Source organism: Poecile atricapillus, chromosome 2, assembly GCF_030490865.1.
Source record: "Poecile atricapillus isolate bPoeAtr1 chromosome 2, bPoeAtr1.hap1, whole genome shotgun sequence".
NCBI lineage: Eukaryota > Metazoa > Chordata > Aves > Passeriformes > Paridae > Poecile > Poecile atricapillus.
The window spans coordinates 144,865,787-144,887,419 of record NC_081250.1 but is presented as its reverse complement, the minus strand read 5'-3'; the positions used below and the strand labels follow the sequence as shown (position 1 = coordinate 144,887,419).

General features: G+C 38.9%; 1 protein-coding gene across 1 annotated transcript in view; it reads left to right on the top strand.

Annotated features, from left to right (window-relative positions):
* The window catches only part of ADCY8 (adenylate cyclase 8), a 121,479-nt gene extending 108,960 nt beyond the window's left edge, over positions 1–12,519 (top strand). The window contains 4 exon segments of the mRNA XM_058831926.1: positions 2,426–2,572; positions 8,163–8,255; positions 10,386–10,500; positions 12,032–12,519. Of these exon segments, the coding sequence (XP_058687909.1) occupies positions 2,426–2,572; positions 8,163–8,255; positions 10,386–10,500; positions 12,032–12,519 (843 nt within the window).
* Positions 12,520–21,633: the final 9,114 nt, after the last annotated feature.

The following is a 21,633-nucleotide window of genomic DNA, read 5'->3' as shown; positions in this document are numbered from 1 at the left end:
ATTCCTAAAATGAAGTGCCAAGATGGATAAAGAAAAGTCCAGAATTTGTTTCTGAAAGCAGCAGTAAGTCACTTGCTCCTTATTTGAAACAAAGTAAATGCATATTATAATATTATATATATATATTAAGGTACTGTATGATGAACTTAGAATTTTTTCATATAATGTTGGAATTATCTTCTATTATGAGAAGAAATGTTGCAAGATTCACCTTGCCAGCACTGATATATCTATTGATTGTACAGCAAAAAGGAATTAAGGCTACAATTTTCTGTTGTTCATTTTGTAAATGGATGTAGCCAGACGAATTAGACTGCACAACGAGGAATCATTGTGTTCTGATTTCAAGTATCACCTAGGGAAGGATGACACAATGAGAAGCCATAAGAAGAGGCACTTTAGAAATCACTCTTGAGAAATTTTACACTCTGTGGGTATGAAAGTGCCATAGAAGCCCTGCTATGCACATGAGAAAATGTGAGATTGAAAGCAACCAGGTTAAAATGTTTCATTGCAAGTGCAGCAGACCTTGATACCAACCAAGAGTGTGCTCTGGCATGTCTGTGCTATGGATTTTCAGGGAATAAGTTTCCCATCTTACACTTTCATTCACGTACGGTCACATGCATAATAATCTTCAGAAGCAAGCAGATGCCCCATGGATCACTGCTGATGCTTCAATAATTTGCCACTGAATTAAATTCCACCACCCCTGCTTTTTGTAAGGCAATTTCCAGAGTAACTATACTTGGGGATGATTTATGCATGAGCTGGCAGACAGTAAGATCTACCAGATTTCAGTGCAATCAATCCTGCAGTTCATGTCTGGCCATTAAGTTAATTTCTCTGCTCTCAAAAAAATCAATTCCCAAATGTGTACTGTAGCGTTTTCTTATGGATGTATTACTTCTGTTCTTATGCTTCTTACCAAAAATAGAAAACTGGAGCAACTGAAGGCTCAGGCAGTTGTTTTCTATCTTCATGATCCAAGTCAAGAGTATGGCTGAGTTTATTCATGCTTCTAGCAGACATTGTCAAATCTTTCAGAAGTGTCCACGAATTAATGTGTGCATAATTTTTCTATACCCACAAAAGGGAATAAGTGTGTTCTTAGAGTATGGCTTCCATGACCCTGAAGATGCTTTTCAGTGAAAGAAAGGGTGAGGGCAGGAAGGGAATCAATCATGTTTTCTCAATGAGAGCTTTGAAGTGACTTTGGGAACTAGAATTTCCCCACTTTTACTCTAAGACACATTGTAAAAAAGCCTGGATAAGCAGAAGCATTATCAGCATAGCAAAGGGCAGAGCAGAGGTTCAGGATGCTTTTCTAGGAAGAAGCAGGATGAAGAAAGAAGGGCCTGAATTGTTCGTGTCGAGTGTCTCACAACCAGCAATAAATCTTTTCATCGTGAAACCGAAACATTAAATTTCTTAAAACCACTAACAAGAGAAAAAACACTTTGAGAAAAAAGTACTTCTGGTCATAATGACACAAGAAAGGCTCATAAACAGATATGGAAGTGTCCACCAAACTACAGAAGTTGAAGTCTGGAAAAAGAAATCAAAGGAGAATACATATGATGGTGGTATATTAGCCAAAAGAAAAGCATACCAGGAGTTGTGATGGCACTCCTTGGAATTCTTAAAGTTTAAATTATTTTTTTTTCCTAAAAATTAGATTTCGATGAGACAAGAACTGTCCACACTTTCACATGTGTAATGGCACCAGCCCCTCCATAAATAAACCTGTAACTCAACACCAGAGTGAATTATATGAATAATGTAAGTGGGAGCTTATTCCAGGGCATACTTTATCCTAGTAGCCTTGTCTGACTGATCCCTCATAAGCTTCTTTCTGTCCTCCACAGTGACTCTATTATCACTCCCACTTCTGTTTCTCCCTCCTTTCAAATCCTAAGAGCAGGAACATCTCCCAGAGCCAGGCAACCAAAGAGCTCCACAGCCACCTTAGGAGAACCAGAGTTTACTGGAGAGTAAGGGTTTTCTGAAAACTTGTGAATAAACAAACTTATAAAGAGCTGCAGCAGTGTGAAGTACAAATTATTCACCAGAAAATGTGATATGTGGTATTTGTACTTGGCAATGAATCTTTCATGTCTCCAAGACATTCCCCATATAAATCAAAAGCAAAATTTCTATTTCACTTTTGCTGGTGTAGCTCCTTGACCTGAGAAGCGAATAAGCAGGCATTCAAAGAAAGGTAAAACCCTGCATATAATCTTCAATAAAAACATTAAGAGCTATCAGCCTCCTCTTGTTGGACCTGGCTAAGCCTTAATACACTAATGCCAACATCAAATGTTAAGGTATTATGCGTGGAAAAATAAAGAAAACTATTTCAATTGCTGCCAATTACATTTTTTCCCCTATGTTACCACTTCATTTTTCCTCACTGTTTTTTTAGGAATTATACTCTCAGTCCTATGATGCTGTTGGTGTGATGTTTGCTTCTATTCCTGGATTTGCTGACTTTTATTCCCAGACTGAAATGAATAACCAAGGAGTAGAATGTCTGCGCTTACTGAATGAAATCATTGCAGACTTTGATGAGGTAATACCAGCAGTATTAAAACCTGATAGTATTTAAACTACGAGTTTCCAAATGGCAAATATGCCATCCTAAATTATCAAATTTGGTAATTATTTTGTTTCCAATAGTTCTCTGATTTTTTTTTTTCTTGTATTACAATTGTTTGGTTTGCTTTTTTGCCCTTCTTCCTGCCAAACATTGGTCTGAATGATCTAATGTGATAGAGATGGAAAGCAATATTCAAGTATAAACATCCATAAAATCACAAATCTGAAACAGAGTGTCTAAAAGTAGAAAATAGTTCTGTAGAAGAAAGAAGTATGAACATATCTGCAACTGTTCTGGAAAATAATGGTCCAAATACAAGCAGGTAAAGATGTTGCTTTAAAGGTGTTGGTTGAATGAACTCAATGAACATTAAAGGGTAAAACAGTGTCCAGTTAAACACGAAGCACACAGCGCAGAAGCAAATATTAGGTAGAGAATGAAAGGTGGTGGTGATATACTAACTGAGGAGAGTTTTTTCTGGTTAGGAATTTTATAGAGACATAAATGAGGTTCAGCTGCTTATTTCACTGACAAATTCAGAGGTGAAGAGTTTTTTGTTTTGTTTTTTTTTAATGGCAAAGACAAAGAAAGGAAAAAGAATTTATTTAGGTATTCTGTCCAGTTAATTTCAGAAAATGAGCTGCGGAGGGGACAAGATAAAAAAGAGGAGATCTGTCGCCAATGTAGCTATTGTTAAGTGGAAGCAAAAAAAACCTGATAAATGAAGAGGAAGTCAGGAGAAATTTGCACACTCTGCAAAGCAGTTTGTAAGGAAGCTTAGACAGGTGGTGTCATGTCCTGAAATGAGCCCAAGAGGAATGAAGAAAGGAGACAAAGCATGGGCCAACAAAGAGCTTTAAAAAATTTCAAAACCAGGAAGGATGAAAAAGCACTGCCAAAATTACCTAGCAGAGAGGATTTTAACCTCTATGCTGCAGGCAGTTTTCAGGAGTGTGTAGCCCTCCTGAGCTCCCTGAGGTAAAAATAGAATTGGAACAACTTCTACTTATCAACTAGATTGGACCTATGCACCAGACTGCAATGGTCCAGATAGAAAAGGGAAGAAAAAAATATGGTATCATTGGTCTGTGACTTCCATCGTAGGCACCTGTGTGGGGAATGAGTGGTCGCTCATAAAGATTATACCAAGGCTAAGATTACTGACACTGAAATTAAGTTTATACATAAAATGGGTGAGATATTAAAACTACATTTTGGAAATAGAATAATTCACAGGGAATGCTTCTCTGTGCATTTTATCAAAGAACAAAATTTTTCCCTTATGAGAAGAACTCTTGTCACCTGCTAAGTTCCTGCTCTGCATTCCCCATGGGTATAAATGGCTGCTTCTTTCCTCCAAGATCTAGCACAGCTATCAGCAAGCTTCTTGATTAATAGTTTTGTTTTTATTTCCAGATCTGATTAAAATGATTACCACTCAAATTAATTCATAGCAATAGTCTTTGCATTAAGATATTTTGTCATGCACATTCATGTAATCTTTACAACAAAATTCCTTTGCTGCCGTGGCAATTACTGAAGACAAGGTTTTAATCAAAACCCTAACACAATATTACTCTCAAGCCCCTAACACCTTCTCTGTAATTAATAAAAGACCTAATTAGAGACGGTATTATGTCCCAGACATGTTTAGTTGAAGAATAGGTATGTTCTTGGTATAGGTGGCAAATGAAATTATGGGATCCCCTGATGACTGCTAACCTATTTGCAGCATGGTCGTGTCATTAGTTTACTCTAAGCAGCCTGAAAGGTGATATGCCAGACAGAATAACTGAAGGGAGTAACCTTATCCATGGAAAAGGAACCAGAAATCATTCCAGGTGCAGTGTTTCTGTGTAACTATTGACTGACATTATACAATGTCACTATTCCTTCTTTTTTCCCTCTGTGTTCCTTGCCAAGATTGCCTGCTGTTCCAACAGAGCCCCGGGAGGAAAATGCAGATGTGCAGCTCGAGAGCAGAGCAGCTCTGTTATCCACAGGGAAACTCTGCTTCTCAGCATCAAGTGAACACCTCTGGAGAGATACCCCAGTGTAGAAATCTTAGCACAGGAGTGTAAGATATAGGCACCTGATGCCATTTGATACATCCTAGGTGGTCTGGGACACCCACACGGGATTGTCAGCTCCCATACTGCATTGTCAGAAAACTCATGCTCTGGACCAAGCCACCGCAGCTTTTCTAGGCAAGAGTACTCCAGATCACACTGGACATGTATGTTTAGACAACTGAATTGAGTTCCTAAGCTCAGATCAGATTCTACGCTGTGAATTGTCTCTTTTCCTTACAGAGATAATAATATTAGAGATGATCTGTCTACAGAGCCAAAATTATGCTTCCGAATGGAAGCCGTGGTAAAAATACAAATTGACCTGGTTTGGAAAATGTGATAGGTACACAAGAAGGAAATCTGGGTTATTTCTGCTTTTAGGGGGTTTTCCTTGTTAATGCAACACAGCAAGGTTACAGTCTGGATCTGTTACTTTGTTTTCCACGTAATAAATCTATGTTAGAGGGACAAAGCCAGTTATAAAAGTATACTAAATAAATAGCCAATGTTAGAACAGAACCTGTCACTGACACCTGCATGGGGTAGGTGCCCACAGAGGAGTCAGATTGTGACTGGATCCTTCTTAGGGAGTGGGAGAATGTGGTCCAAAAGTCAGTTTTGAAGAATAGGGGGTTGACTATTGTCAAAATACAGCCTTCACTCAGTTGTTCTTTTTCCCTCATGGTTCATAAATGTTTTGACTTCCAAATTGTCCAGTCTTCCTGCCAGCTGAGGCTGAACAGGAGGTGCTAGTTTCTGGACTGGCAAAAAGAAACATATATGAACATTGAAAACCTACTTTTACAATTACTTGCTTTTTATATGACTGTAATTCTAAGACACATACAGGGCTAAACTCCCTTTCTTAGAGATGTTAGACCAAAAAATTAACATTGTAACATTTCTGCAGATATTATGAGTCTTGAAGGAATTTTTTTAAAATGTAATACTCTTTCTAGGCTTTTTAATCTGTCATTTTTGTATGTTAATGTTACAGTTGGGATTTGTGTTTTCAGAAGAGCTTTCTTCTTCACAGATTCTTTTTTTTTTTTTACATTTTATTTATCCTGCAGTGATTTACATAATGTATATCCCAACAGATATTGATCTGTTCTGTTGCCACAAGCAGAGGTTTCAACACTGGATCCTGCTTTCAGAGTCTTTGATTACTTTACAGTTGTGTGCCATGTCTTGCAATATTCTTTTTTGTACAGTTTTGTACATATGATCCCAGGATCTGACCTCCACACAACCTTGGCTGTACATGAATTGCAGCAATAAGCCATTAGTTTCTTTTTAGCTACAAACCACATTCTAGTGTTTGAAAATGTGTCCCTGGGCTATCATGTTAAATTTGCAGCCTATTTAAAATGTTTTAACAAATGGCAGCTGATTTAGGACTGAGTTGGAATATTTTTCCCCAGTATCAAAACCTATCATCCTATCACACCGTGAAGAAAATAATTAGTAAATAGACATTAGCTGAAGAAGGAAAGAAGCTACTGAACACGCCATATAAATTAGGGGAAAAAAAGAAACAAACAGGAGGTTTGGAAGGAATAATGAATGAGGAAAACACCCATAACTTGGGAGCATTTTTTCTAAATTGCATCACAGCCAATGGTTGTTTTTTTCTTCTTTCCTAAAAAGAGTAATTTTAGATATTTATTATAAATTTTAAATTAGTGTGCTGTTTGCTGTTGCTTCCAGCAGCCATCTGGAAATGAAAATATGGGCTGTTTTCAAGCAAGACCATTTTCTCCCCTTGCCCACACACATGGTGCTCTCAGACTGCTCACAGAGGCAGAGCTACAAGAAACAATCTTTTTTCTTTAAGAGAGCAGTTGGAAGAGCTGCCCTTGCAAGGGGGAAAGGTACACAATGGGCTGTTCTGGCAGTTTGAAGAAAAATGAGAAGCAGGTCAAATCTTTGGACTTTCCTGGCTTGGACAGGAGCCAGTAGCCATATGGCTCTGTATTCCCTACGTGCAGGGCTGTGCAGCCTCCCATCAGAGACAGATGGTGCCATATCTGCACACCAACAGCAAAGCTTCCAAGGCCCCGGCGCTCCGGCTGATGGGCGCTGGGGCTGCTTCAGTGGCAGGGGATATTTCATATTATGCCTTTGGTATGTTTCTCCCTTTGAATGAAATAATCCCTTCAGTGGACAGGAAATTCCAACCCACAAGATGGAGAAAAGAATGCACCACAGGGTAGAAAAAGAAAGGGGAAAATATTTTTTTTACATTTTTGCCTGACCACAAAAAGACTTTTTTCCATTTAAACCCCAACTAAACTGAGCCTGTAGAATTGAAAGTTTGAAACTTCTTTTCTTAGTGAAGAGCTTTTTTTCTCCCATGACTTTGTAACCGTATTGATCTCTAAATTTATTAGATACCATACAGCTTTTCACAAAGTTTCACAGAGCATTTGGCATTAACACCAACAGAAAACATTTTCCTGTGATGAGGTGACTACTGCCTATAGCCCACACTCTGTTGTCACTGACAGAATGCATGTCCTGAACTCTGCTAAGGTCTTTCAAGGAATGTAACTCTCTGGTTTCAATTTCATGGAAAGTCTTAAGTTAAACCATAAATATGGACTTGGAATAGCGACCAAAATTTCACTCCCACTTAATTCAGTGCTTTAGTCACTTGACTAAATTTATTCTTCCTCTTCCAGATTCTCAATCTCACAAGTTCTTCATACCTACTTAACACCCATAGCTATAGAAAATTCCAAATAGATACAGGGATTTATCATTTCCCATTGGTTCTTGGAATTTTTGTTAGAAGGGGAAAATACATAGCAAACATATAGACTCAATGATCCAATGGACATACTGGTGTCCAGTCTGACACTAAGTAGAGGGAAGTAGGGGATATAAGAGGACTTGGTCTCTTACAAGATTTCTGTGGAGGCATTTACCTCCATCCATTGACAGTGTAAGTTCATACAATTTTAGAACAGTTTGGGTTGGAAGATCATCTCATTCCAAGCCCCCCGCCATGGTCAGGAACACTTTCCACTGGAACAGTTTGCTCAGAGCCCCAACCAGACCAGTCTTGAATACTGGTCTCATCACCTTAATTGTTGCTGTAGAAGAACTTAATTTCCAAACTGAGTTCCTCCAGTAGAGTTTTAGAAACACTTTAAAGTGATCAAGTCTTCTATTCACACATACATACACAGTGATTTTGTCTTCACTAATATTCAGTGATCATACCTCAGGAAATGCAGAATTTAGATGCATTTCTTATATTATCCATTGTGGAATTTACCAAATAGCACAATTTGTCTTGCATGCACTCAGTGAGCAGATGATGCTCCAGAGTTCCAGATCAGTGTTCCCCAGAACCCAGAATAAATTGTGTGCCATGACTGACTAGAAGATACCACAGGCATAAAGATACATTCTTACATCTTTAGAAGCATTTTTTGTTAGGAATTACAGAAGTAACAGTATTTTTCTTTTTACATATGTATTAGTTACTAGGTGAAGAGAGATTTCAAGATATTGAAAAAATTAAAACAATTGGCAGCACGTACATGGCTGTGTCAGGATTATCACCTGAAAAACAGGTAAGAGGAGAGTTTTCTTTAAGAAGCTAAGCTTTTGATTATTCTGACCATTCATATTCAAAAATATAAGTGTTATCTTTATGTTGTTCATAAAACTTGTTTTGCTAAAATAAAATAGACATTTGGGAATTCTGGCAGACAGCAGTTGCACTTCTTGATGAATTGAAATGCCATCTTGTGCTTGGAACAAGAACCATATGGATTCTTTCCTCAAATTTAGGTTTATAGAAGGAAAAAAATTCCTTTCAGTCACACCAATGTGAATCTAGATCAGATCTATCTATATCTTCAGACATACTCTAAAGCCACCTCAGTAACTCAGGAACATGACTAACAACCTCCAATAATCAATGATGACAGAGGATCTATTAACTGACAGCATACTTAAGCAAGTGTAATGCTGCATTTATACTCTTTTTGGTACAGCATTTCTACAGACAGCATGATAACTGCACATCAAAAAGAAAGCAGAAAGCAGATCATTGGTTTAACTGAAGAACAAGCAAACCAAGCTGAGGGGATAAATAGTCACAGAGGACAGACACACAGTCACAGCCATAAACCTCACATAAGTCCGATAAGAGAAATCCATTCATAATTCCACCCAAGAATTTGCCTGGAAACAAATTAGATAAGACTTTAAAATACATCCAACAAGAAGTCATCTGTTGCTGAAATCTGTTTTTTTGGCAACTGGTCCCCAGGAAGAGCAGCACAAAAGGGATGGGAATCAGATTTGCCCACATTGATCACAACTTCTGAAAAGCAGATTATCGTGAGCTTTATAAACCAGAAAATTTCCACTGTTTGTTAAGAATACATTATAAAACACATGGAGTGTAACTAGCTGAGCATCTCCCACCTACAGAGTAACTAGTGATGCTGACAGCTAGAAATCCATAAAACTAGATAAGCATGGGATTTTGATTGTCAAAATGCTTCTGTATAGACACAAGAAAAGAAGGATAGAGCACCAGAGAGATAGTTGGTTATAGCTACACATCTCCTAATCACTTCCTTTGACTCTTGATGGGGGTAAAAATTCAAAGGAAGAAAAGCTTCCACTGCCTTTCCAAGAATGATTAACTCATCTCTTTTCTTGAACTATAATAGCTTAATGGAATTTTAATGGATGTTTTAAATATACTTGTCATGCGTACATGTCTGTCACCTTGTCAGCACCTAAGAGGTGCAGGCTGCTGAGGGAGGTTGGCATGCTGTGAACAGAGTGAGGATAAGGACCAAGCATGGTGTGAAGAGAACAGGATGATGCCAAGGAGATGCTCATGTTCAGTATAAAACACATAGCATGATGAAAACTGCAAAGGGCTCGACTGGGTGACCCAGGGACAGACTTACAATCCTTTGTACTAAAAACTGGAAATTTGAAGAAATAATTACCTTGCTTCAGAACAGATGAGAAGACATCATACAATCATTGGGGCAAACCCACAGCTGTTCTTTACTACGCTGCCTCCCTTGAGGGTCCCTGCCCCTTCATCTGTTCTGTTGGTGTTCTGGGAAAACTGAAACCTACTGCTGGTCCCCATCTGTATATCAACTGCTTTGTAGGAATGGAAGGAGCAGGGAGTGACTTGCCTGCCCTAGGCAAAGGCAGTTAATGAGCTACAGAAGAGCCTTTTCTCTCTTCCTTATCCAACCCCAGATTGCCTGGCTTGCCCTGTTGTTCCTGTCATCATTACATCTCTGAGAGCACTTGAATTGATGCTTTTCCTGGTGACAGTTTCAGCAAAGGACAATTACACATTCCTCACTTCTTTCACTCTAATTCTGGCTTATGTGGGTCATCCCTTGTTCTCACTAGATTTAGACCCTTGAATCTGAGCAATCTCAATCCTCTCTATACTTTCTCAGCCATAGACATTCTTCACATGCCTTGTTAATTCCCATGATTGCCTGTCAGATTGTTGACAGAAAGTTACTTTCTCTGGCCCTTTAAGCTGCTCCCTATCCAGTTATACAAGTATAACATAATGGGAAGCATTATCATTACTAGCAGTGTACCTCTCTAGCCTCTGTTGAGGCTGGATTCCAAATGCAAACACTAGGGATGGCAGCTGGGAAAATGCAAAACTTTATTAACATATTGGTGTGTAACATTTTCCTCAGCAATGTGAAGACAAATGGGGACATTTGTGTGCCCTGGCTGACTTCTCCATAGCTCTGAATGAAAGCATCCAGGAGATCAACAAGCATTCCTTCAACAACTTTGAGCTCCGGATTGGTAAGCGTGGTTCAAACACAAGAGTTAAAATGGGGGTTTGTCTGCAAGGATGCAACTCCACTGAGAGCACTCCAGGAACATTGCAAGGACATGCACAGTTTAAGAGAGTCCAAATACTGAATCCTCTGTTTTCAAATTGACTTCAACATAGTCAATTTGAAAGTCAGAAATATGAAATACTCCATTTGCAGAATATAGGCCCTGATTTGGGGATTGTAGGAGTTCAATGTTTCAGTGAATTGTGAATGGGGAAACATAATTAATTTACTGCCTTTAGTAAGTCTGGTACTAAGAAGCCATGGATATAACACAGAAAGTGAACAGGACAACCTAGATCCAACCCCAACACTGACACTCACAGAGTCTCTAATTAATCTCCCTATATAATATTCTTCTTCAGTAAAGGGACAAAAGTAGTTTCTCCTAAACCCTGGGAGCAGTATTTCTGTTTTGCACAAAAGTTGAATTCCATCTCTAACCTGACCAGTGGCAGCAGTTCTGAATTGTTGTGATGGGTAAGCTATTGCTCTGGGTGGAATATCCTACATGGCTAGTGGATGGGACATTAAAAAATGGCCAGAATATATGGCACAGAGCAGGAGTAAATTTTATGACTTCTCCTGCTGACTGGATCACTGGCCAAAACAAACATAAAAAACAAACCAAAAAACACTTGGAAGGGACATGTCTTTTATAGATAGCCCTGCCATAGAAAAACTGAAATATATTAATCAGTCACAGTATGGAAGGTCACAGCATCACTATCTGATCTACACTTCCCAAGAGTTTTGAATGCAAAACACATGGTTCCCAAGATTTCTCAAGGAACAGGCTTAGTAAGTGTGGATCACACACAAAGATTTCATAGAGCATGAATGCAAGATTATTTGATAATATTTCTATCACTATTTTTAAAATAAAAATCTTTAAAAAAAGAAAAAAAATCCTAAAAAAATATAATAATTTTCCAAAAGATATCTTACACTCTACTAACATTATTCTTAAATCACTGTTATAGAAAAAAAAAAAAAAAAGCTATTGCTTGTCTTTTTAGGCAACAATTTTACAAAATGCAGTCTTTCAATAGCTTCACAGAATGCTTTAATATTTTCACTTCATAGAACATAAGAATGCAATTTCTTGACTGTATAGCACTAACAAGGTCTCCCTCAACAAGTGTAGTTCCAGAAATCTTTCCTACTATCTGATAAGTTTTCAGCAGCTTTGGCAATAATGTGCGGAATACAGATGAAATAGAAGTATTGTGATTCCACTGACATGGGAGTCCCATAAAATAACCCTGTTGGCATCCCTTTTCAAGTTTTTTAGCTTTTCCAGATTTTTTTTTGTTTGTTTAATTTCTCTATATATGCACCTCTTTTTTAAGTCTGGAGATAAGTGTATCTGAACCAGGCTTCATCTGGTTCTTAAGTGCAAATATGAGTTTTACTCATTACTGTATTAAAGTTTGTCCTCTCTTTTTTTTTTCTTTTTCTTTTTAATTTTCTATTTTTTATTTTTTTAAAATCAGGAATTAGCCATGGCTCTGTCGTAGCAGGAGTTATCGGTGCTAAGAAACCCCAGTATGATATCTGGGGCAAAACAGTGAATTTAGCAAGTCGAATGGACAGCACAGGTGTTAGTGACAGAATCCAAGTGCCTGAAGAAACGTATCTGATCCTGAAGGACCGGGGATTTGCCTTCGACTACCGAGGAGAAATTTATGTCAAAGGTATCAGTGAACAGGAAGGAAAAATCAAAACATATTTTCTTCTAGGAAGAGTTCAACCAAATCCTCTAATCTTACAACCAAGAAAACTGACTGGACAGTATTCATTAGCAGCTGTTGTATTAGGACTTGTACAGTCTCTTAACAGGCAAAAACAGAAACAAATTCTTAATGAGAACAATAACTCTGGAATCATAAAAGGACATTACAACCGGAGGACTTTGCTCACTCCTGGTGGATCTGAGGCAGCAGCCCAAGCAGAGGGGGCTGACAAAACTGAATTACCATAATCAGCATTGTTTGTGGGGTTGTTTTTTGTATTTCTTTTATATATAAAAATAAATATACAAATAAAAAGGGTTTAATTTTTTTTAGAAGGCGTGTGATTTTTCTTTTTTACTGGAGTGGTATTTTGATGAGATTCTCATTCCTGTATTTTATCAAACTGTGTCAGCATCTCTCCTTTACCAGCTGTGGTTAACCCCTGAATGTCCAGATACAGTCAGTGTAAGCCACCACTCTGCTGGGTCATCTACCTGAAGAAAGGGGCAAGAATAAACCACTGACTGGAGGGATTTAGAACATGAATTGTGTAGGCAGTTAATGATGGCAAAAGGAGGAATTACTGTCCACATTTTTCAGATGAAAGCAAAACAAAAGGAGATTGAGTAGGTTCTTCTCACTTTTAATTGCCTTCAAGTAGATTTATACAATCTAAGGTGGTTGTCTCATCCCCTTTTCTCCAATACAGGAAAAATACAGCTGGAGAGTTTTAAGGTGTGTCATCCACCCAGGTATGAGGGTCTGGAAGACAGAAGAGATTAATCTTGTCCTAAACTCAGAGATTCCACTGAGCACACTCTTAAAACAGACTAAGGTGTCCTCCTCACAAGTGGGTGACTGCACTGTAGATAAATTGTATGTTGGTGTCCAGCTGACCTCTTGCACCCACGGCAGGAGGTCAAGGCTCTCCTGTGGGCACTCTGTCACTTCCATCAATCCTGTTTGGAGGGCTCAAACACACTGTGATGTCTTGACTGGTCCTCAGACAAACAGAAAACAGAGTTACACCTTGAATGACATGTTTGGAGCCTACAGCTGAATCAATTGTACAGTTAAGAAACTATTCAGATTCTCTGGTGTTGTTTTCCAGAGCTTCTAACCCTGTCACCAGCCTGAGTTGTCACCAAAACAAGGGCTTTGTGAGGCTGTAAAATGAGTGCATGTTGAAGTACAGCAGGAGACAAAACTCACTGAGAAGCTCCCACTCAGTTGCCCCAAGATGAGGGAAAGCCAAGACTGAGAATATCCTAAATACTGACAGTCCTAGTGAGATGCTGCAAGAGCACACCTCAGTGCTACAAGCCCTGCATCAAAAGGAGGTTAACTTTTTGGGGACTGGCTAATCAACTTCACCTTGGAAATATTAAATATATAGCCCAGGCCTGTATACGCACTCGTGCCATGATTCAAACCGGTCTGTAAATTGAATGAATGAATATCTCATCAAGTGTTCTCAAAGGAGCTGGACTTGTTTCAGTAAGTACTATCTTTAAAGTGAATTAGCGTCACTTTTAGAACATTGCCAGTTTGGCTAGAACATCCTGACTGATACATTTTAGAAGACACTATTGTTTACTAACAAAAGAGATATCAAAACATGAAAGTGTTTAATTGTAATGAGATAAAAAATAATGTGCTTCATCATAAAGTGACCCATGAAGGGGTTTGTAGGGCAATGTTTTATCAGTAAAGTGACATATTCTGAAATAGAAAATATGAAAGACAAGTAAATTCCACAGAAAGTTGTATCACTGAAGAGAGAAAGCAATGAGCAGTCTGAAATATTATACCCAGTGATGTTTCTACCAGTAACTCGGTTCTCATTCCAAATGTATTACTCCTTGGAGTGCCCACAGATATCACTTCCATGCCACACATGAAAAGTCAAACCCTTCAGCTCACTTAGGCAAGACTGATACTGTAGGAGATGAAGACATGGAAGTGATGACATCTGAAGCATTTAAATTAATTTTATGTTTACAGTGATATTTCAGGCACTAAAAAAGGAAGCCTTGGTTGGTTTAAACAGTTAATTAACAGCTGTCCTTTCCTTAACAGCTTTTTTTATTCTGTGCTGGATGGGTTCAGTTCTCCTGGCCCTCTAAATATTTAATTCTGGCTAATAGCCCAGCTGAACTGATTTTCTAATTCTCACCACCTCTGTAATGACAATTTGCAGTGAGTGGAAGGTGTTAACTGGATAACAGGATTGGAGACTGGAGTTATGAGGGCAACCTCACTGCTCCTTAGCACAGGCCCAAATTTCCCAATTCTTATCAGAGACACTGATGTTTTTCTCTGTTATCCATCTCAAAATCCCCATTAGCATAACTCTGTTCCCAAGAAAAATCACTGGCTAGTGAAGCCCGAGTCTGTGTTGACCAGATAAAGAGTTTGCTAAATCAGCTCACTGCTGTTAAAACAGCTCATTGCCATATGCAATTCTTCAGTGAGGAATTTCACTTGTTACTGTAGCAGGTAAATCCCTGAATGAGACTATTTTTCTACACTTGCTGGCTGTCACCCCAGCAATTGCACTGTCTGTTCCTTTTCATATGTGGTGACCTTACAGGTTCACCAATGCTATTTCTTGTTGTAGTACCTGTTTTCTGTGGAGGACAGCTATTATTTATGGTCTCAGTCTGCTTGTGGCACTCCATGATGGTATTGGTAGTACATTCAGCTTTCCCTCACATCTTCAGGGTTTCTTGTTCATTAGGGATAAAATTGCTCATACAAGAAGGACCTATAAACACCTAGTAATTAACCCTTGAAACAGGGATGCCTGGGTTAATAAAAGCAAATTGCCCTGATACCATAACACTTCAGCCAAAGCAGCTAGCAAATATTGAGAACTTCCATAGATTTTTCCCTTTTAGGAGAAGAAAGCCTTGGAAATATTTGAATATACTCTTTGATGTCACCTTATTTCTTTTTATAAAAGCGCTCTACACAGAGACAGTAGCAGGCTGCTTCCTCAAAAATTTGTATCTCAGTTCTTGCAACAAGCTCCATGTCAGGAGCTCTTAAATGATTTCTAAATAAACAGGCTGAAACCCAAAGCTTTCTTCTCCAAAAAGCAACATACAATCAACTGCATCAAGGGCAGCTTATGCTTTGAAGTACTCAATCATTAAAGCAGATGGAATATTGACAATCTCAACAACAGTTCTCTACCAAAATCACTACTTTGTAGTGCTCCAAGAGCATTTTTGCAACCATCACGACTATATTCTAGCAAAAAGTTATATCTGTAGCAAGAGTTTTTGTTTGAAGGGCAGTGAAGGAGTTTTATTGTTAATTAATTTATGCCATTGACTAATTTTTATAATGTATATTTAGACATTCACAGTTAGGTATGGATACCAGTCAAGGTATCTACCCTTGGCTCACATTAACACTCAAACCACTGAGTTTACTAAGAACAAGGTGATAGGTGTGATATCATTTAGAACTGTGTGCTAACCAAAAAAGCAATTTAAAAAATAGCTTTTAAACACAGGAGGAAAAAAACCACTCACTGTCCTCAGCTTTAATCCATTCCTGATTATTTCACAGTTGTTTTCACATTTGGAAAAGCCTAGCAATAAAAAAAATTAAAATAAATAAATTTAAAAAAATCATCTAATCCTTTTCTCATTAGCAGAACTTGAGTTGCCTTTCCTAAGTGCACTGGGAGTCAAGGAGTTTATACAAACACCCAGCACAGCAAAGTGCCTGATAGCCAAGTTTCCTGGGGCTGCCCCCTGTGGAGCAGAACCTGGGCCCACGGCTGACTTGACAAACAGGCAAAAAAATAATCAGAGGAGCGGGAAATAACCACATTAACCATCGTCAGTGGTACATGGTGAGAGTTCTAATTGCACAGCCAACTTATTAACCTCCCCATCAATCTTCTTCTGTGCAGTGACACAATTCAGGGTTTGTGGTTTCCCCAGCTCTGTGTTTTGCTGCAGGAGAGAAAAAAATATGACAGCAGAGCAGCTGGCAGATGGGAGGGAAGGGGTAAAAACTCAATATGCATATCTCCAGGCACTTGAGGCTTACAGCAGTTTTTAAGAAATGCTCTCATTAGCTCTTCCAGAAGAACAAAAAATTTCCATTGTTTACATAACTTTAGTAGATAAGGCTCCATTTTGTAAAAAAATTTTCCTATTTTCTGTCTATTTACCCCTAAGCTGTTCTATATGTGATAGCTGTCAGAGTTACAGAGCCACTCAGATACTGATTAATTCAGCTCTTTCATGTGAAAACAACAGCTATATGCAGGGCTGGTTATTCTCCTGTAAAATGCCATCTCATGCTACTTCTCCTGACCTGGATCTCCCTCACCTCAAGGTGTTCTGTTTTTCTGGTTGTGAAATATTTCCAGATCACAGAATCTGGATATTATGTTAATATTGATATACTGAACATCTCTCTGTGTCACAGCCCATGTACCTTTTAAGGGTCTGAAAACAGTGCCTACTTCAGATTTTCAATATTAATTGGAAACAAAAAAGCACTGCTGTTGCCACACAGAGACAAAGAAGCAATCTCAGCTGGTTTGCTAAAAATCTAAGGTTCTAAAACAAACAATATGTGTGAAATGACTTTTGACTGCAAAACCCAGTCCCAGAAGTAGTGATATGGGGTACTTCAAAGGATATTTTTACAGCTACAGGATAATAAGTATAACTTTAATTAATACATCCGTTACTTAAAATAATAAAAAATACAGCAGCCTCCTCCTATTCTTCATTCTGCACAGAGCCTATTTTGACAGGCTCTCAATTTTGTAAGTTTCTATAAATCACCAATTAATTTTGCTTCAGTTGAGTGATTGCCTCTTCTGGATGTGCCCAGATTGATGCTCTAAATCTCCATCCAGGAGTTACAACCCTGTCTCAGAGTCAGCATATTCCAGTGCCACCAACTCATTCCCTGTGTCCTTGTTCCCAAGAAAGGCAAGACCAGAGGCTTGAACAAGCTGGGAGCTGTTCTTTAGCACTCTTCCCATCTGAATGATGCTGGGAAGAAGATCCTAGCAGGATCTATACCACAAGGTGAATCAACACTCTGCCTTCACAGCTCATTCTTCATTAACAGCCTAATAATCTGCAAATTATTACACTTGGCAATTTGGCATTCCCAGACCTGATCACAGGAAAATGGGGGCATAGGGAATACATCCCACATGCCACAGCTGACACTGCAGTGTGCAGTCACCTGCTGCCCTGCAGGACTCCCCTTTTCCTGGCAATTAACTTGGCAGGACCCGTTACCTCTCAGAAACCACCCTAAGGATGTTAGCAGGCAAGTTTGCATAAACCATCTCCAACAACATCCTTTCCTATTGCTGGTTTTGTTTGGTGTTCTTTTTAATTGCTTCCTGCAGAACAAACTGAAATCCAAATACTTATAATTTCCATTTTATTTATCCACTCCAAATTTATTCAGAAACAAAAAACTCACCAATACTTAAAATTTAATTTAAGCCACAACATTTCCTCCTCTTATTCTCTCAGACAAGGTAGATCACATGCCCATTGCAGCTTATGGATCTCCACCATATTTCCCTACCAGAGCTATGCTGTCCTCACCTCTATGAACTGAAAATTTCCTATACAGCATGTTTGCAAGGCAATCTCAGCACCAATTCACCTCATCTTTCTGCTCACATCAGTTTCAGAGCTAGAGGACTAGAGCAAAAGGACCTCCATGAGCCTGAGAACTATATTATTAAAAAAAAAAAAAAAAGGAAAAAAGAAATTCCTTGAAAAAGTTCCAAGCTATTTCGAGCTTTATGGATAAAAGTCAATATTTTATTTTCAGCTTTAAGGTCATAATGAGCACAGAGAGCACCAGTATCACCCATTTCCCCTAGAACATAGTTTCACAGGTTTTATTTTCACATTTGATGCTGCATTTACATCTAGTCTGTATTCCCATGCAGAGCATACTGACATTGTCCAGTCTTGGCTAGGCACAGCAACCCATGCCTTTGGATTCTCTCTTTGGAGCACCTCCTGTCAAAGAAACAAATCAAAAAAAGAAAACTTTGATAGTAACCACTGTAATGGGGACTTCTGCTTTTCAGACATTTAGCCATAACCTACTATGGATTCTCTAATTAAAAGTCTGAAAACCATTGTCATAGCTCCAAATTATTACCCATCTCTTTTTTAAAACCCATGCTGGAATATAACTTGTGGATGTCAGAAAGTATTGCATCTTAGCATCAATACATTAGGAAGAAGATGGTTTTGCTCCATGTTCCAAAGGTTAAGAAATTACCAGTAAAACCATAACAAAAAAAACTTTCTTAATCTGTCTTTGATGCAGAGACTGGTATCCAACCAGAGTTCCTCCTTTAAGGTAGAAATCACTACCTCTAAACAACAGCCATCATCACCTTTGCTCAAGGCCATAGCTTCAAATTTGGGCACCTGTCTTCTGCGTAAGTCTAGTTCAGATGTCAGATTCCTTCAGCCCTGGCTCACAGTTTTGAGCCTGCACTTCAAACCCTGGGTCCAACCCTCATAAAAAGAAAGACTGAGGTCTTTCTTTCTGAGGTCACTGTCCATAGAAGGACAGTGGATCTGGTGAAGTGCCTGGAGCACAAGTCTGATGAGGAGCAGCTGAGGGAGCTGGGGGTGTTTAACCTGGATAAAAGGAGGCTCAGGAGAGACCTCATCACTCTCTACAACTCCCTGACAGGAGGCTGGAGCCAGGTAGGGTCAGGCTTTTCTCCCAGGTAACAAGTGACAGGACAAGAGGAGATGGCCTCAACTTGCTCCAGAGGAGGTTAAGATTAGATATTGGGAAAAATTTTCTTCTAAAGTATATTTGGGCATTGGAACAAGCTGTCGATGGAAGTGGCAGTCACCATCCTGGGGGTATTTAAAAGACGTGTAGGAATGGAACTTGTTTAATTAATATTGTTTAATGGTGGAGTTGGCAGTGGTGGGTTAATGGTTGGACTTGTTAGAGGTCTATTGCAGACTAAATGATTCTATGATTCCATGATCTTGTGGTCCCTAGGACTGTCAAAATGTGTTCATAAAAATTCTGTTGCAGGCCAGTGCCAGAACTAAGTCAAGCTGTGTAGCTTATGGAAATGAAGGCTTCACTGGAGTTAATTGACTTAATTCCAATGTATGAATGCTTTCATGGGCCAAAAATAGCAGTTTCTTGAGACCTCTTTTAATCTAGTGAAGAAAAGCAGAACAAAAATTATGATGGGAGCCTAAAAAAAATCAGATAGGAAATAAAGCACATACATCTGACAGCAAATATGCCTAACCACTGGAACAGGACATGATGAAAAACAATGGATCTGTTATCTTCTGAAGAGTTAAAAATGAGATTATGAAGACCTTTGTGGAAATTATGCTTTATTCAAATACAAGTGCCTGAGTCCACTGATGGGGAACAATGTGTTTTCTACAATCTGTGAAATTCCAACAGACAGGCTGGATATTTCAAGCTTTCTGTTTTCTATATCCATGAATTTGGCATTATCTCTTTACCGCTGAGATAAAAAAACAAAAGAGAAAAAGACAAAGTCTTCAGTCCTGAGAAAGTTTCACAGCTCTTGCTAGTACTGAAGATGAAGTACTGGCTGAAGATGAGGAAGGAAAACCTTTTCAATTTCATGCATTGATTCAGAGCCTGGAAAAAACATAATTTGTTACATGTCTCCCTTTGTGAATGCACTGGAGGCGTTGCAAACCCGTGGCTCAGCTCACTGGCAGACACTCCACCAAGCTATTTAGCTTCCCAATCACTTATATAACTGCTCCATTGATTTTACCAAAAAACTCTGTAGTCAAGCATCAAGAAAGAAACTGAATTACTCCCACAATTGCATTCCACCATTCCCACCCCCTTACTACTCCTCTGCCATTTTCCTTCCTCACCCCAGTGCTCAGAGCAATCTCTTCCCATTGCAGTTGTTCTAAGCAAGGCTGTAAGACCCACAGGGGAAGAGCATTTGTTTCATAACAAGAGTTCCTTCACACAGGGCTCAGTGAGATGTCAGGAAGTGTTTATGGCATTGAGTTGTGTGACCTTGTCCGACTGAGGCTGTTCACGCTTTCCCTTATAACAAGAAACATGTCCTTGACTTAAATAAAGGGTTTTCTAAAAGAGTTTATTGTAATGATGTTTCCCTGACATTTTTGTATAAACATATGATATTACATATGTAAGATAGCCAGCCTGACACGACTTCTGTACACTTTTATTCCACATCCAGAAAAGCCTTTCGGGAACAGAAAACATAGGATGCAGTAAAAGAAGAATGAAAGGAAAAGCTACCTCTGAACTTGTCTGGAAGGAAGAAAAAGAGGCACATCAAATTCTCATAAAATACCTTCCAAATAGCCCAGTTATCTACTTACAACCTGCAATTCATGACGTATTTCTCAAACTTCTCACAAAGGCTGACAAGAAGAATTTTTCTCTTTCCCTACCCAAAATGCACTGTTACTCTGACACCAAGATGAGAATAACTCCTAATTTCTCACTTGGATTAGCATTTCCCACCAAGTGGCAGAGGTGAGGGATTTGTACTGGAAAGTCACAGTGGCAAGGCAGAGTAAGTCTCTGCTGCTCTGAATTATTAATAGTGCCTCACCTCAGAGCACAGCCCAGTCACACTGTTCTCCTGTCAGGAGAAGGGAGCACAGTTTCCAGTGCACTTCAAGCCTTTTTACAGTGCTTTGAGCCTACACAGCCATTTCACACCACCGGTAGGGGCAGGGCAGGGCAGACTTCTTAAGGACATAACATCCTGCTCAGGGGCATCAAATGAGAGTTTCACAAAGGTTATTTTTGGGAAGACATTTTCAATTGCATCTAAGTGGAGAGAGAACAGTTTAGTGTCATCAAGCCCCTCAGATGCTGTTAAAAAATAGAATTTTTGTTAATAATGTAGGCAAACAATTGCGTCTGAAATGTTGTACAACATGATTCCTTTCTATTGGTTATCTTTATGCAGTTTACCCTACAGGTTCTGATGTTCAGCCTATTCCTACTATATCTTACACCATCTTAAACGGTGTTTTTGATGCAGAGAAGCAGCTTCTGCAAGACAAGAGGAAAGCACTTTTGCTGGATGCCTGTCATAGGTGTCCTGAAATCATGACTCATGGGAAATGCCAGCAAGCACAACTCAGGGGCTTGTCAGTCATGTTTTTTCTGTGTCCACATAAATGTTCTGAAATATAATAACTTGACTTTCTAAAAAGCTTGAAGTTTAAGCTGCAGCATGCTAGACTAAGTTGTGTCCATTGTGCCCTTCTATGGTTGCTCTTGAACTATGTAAAAAGTTCTTTCTTCAGAAAAATCTTCATTTA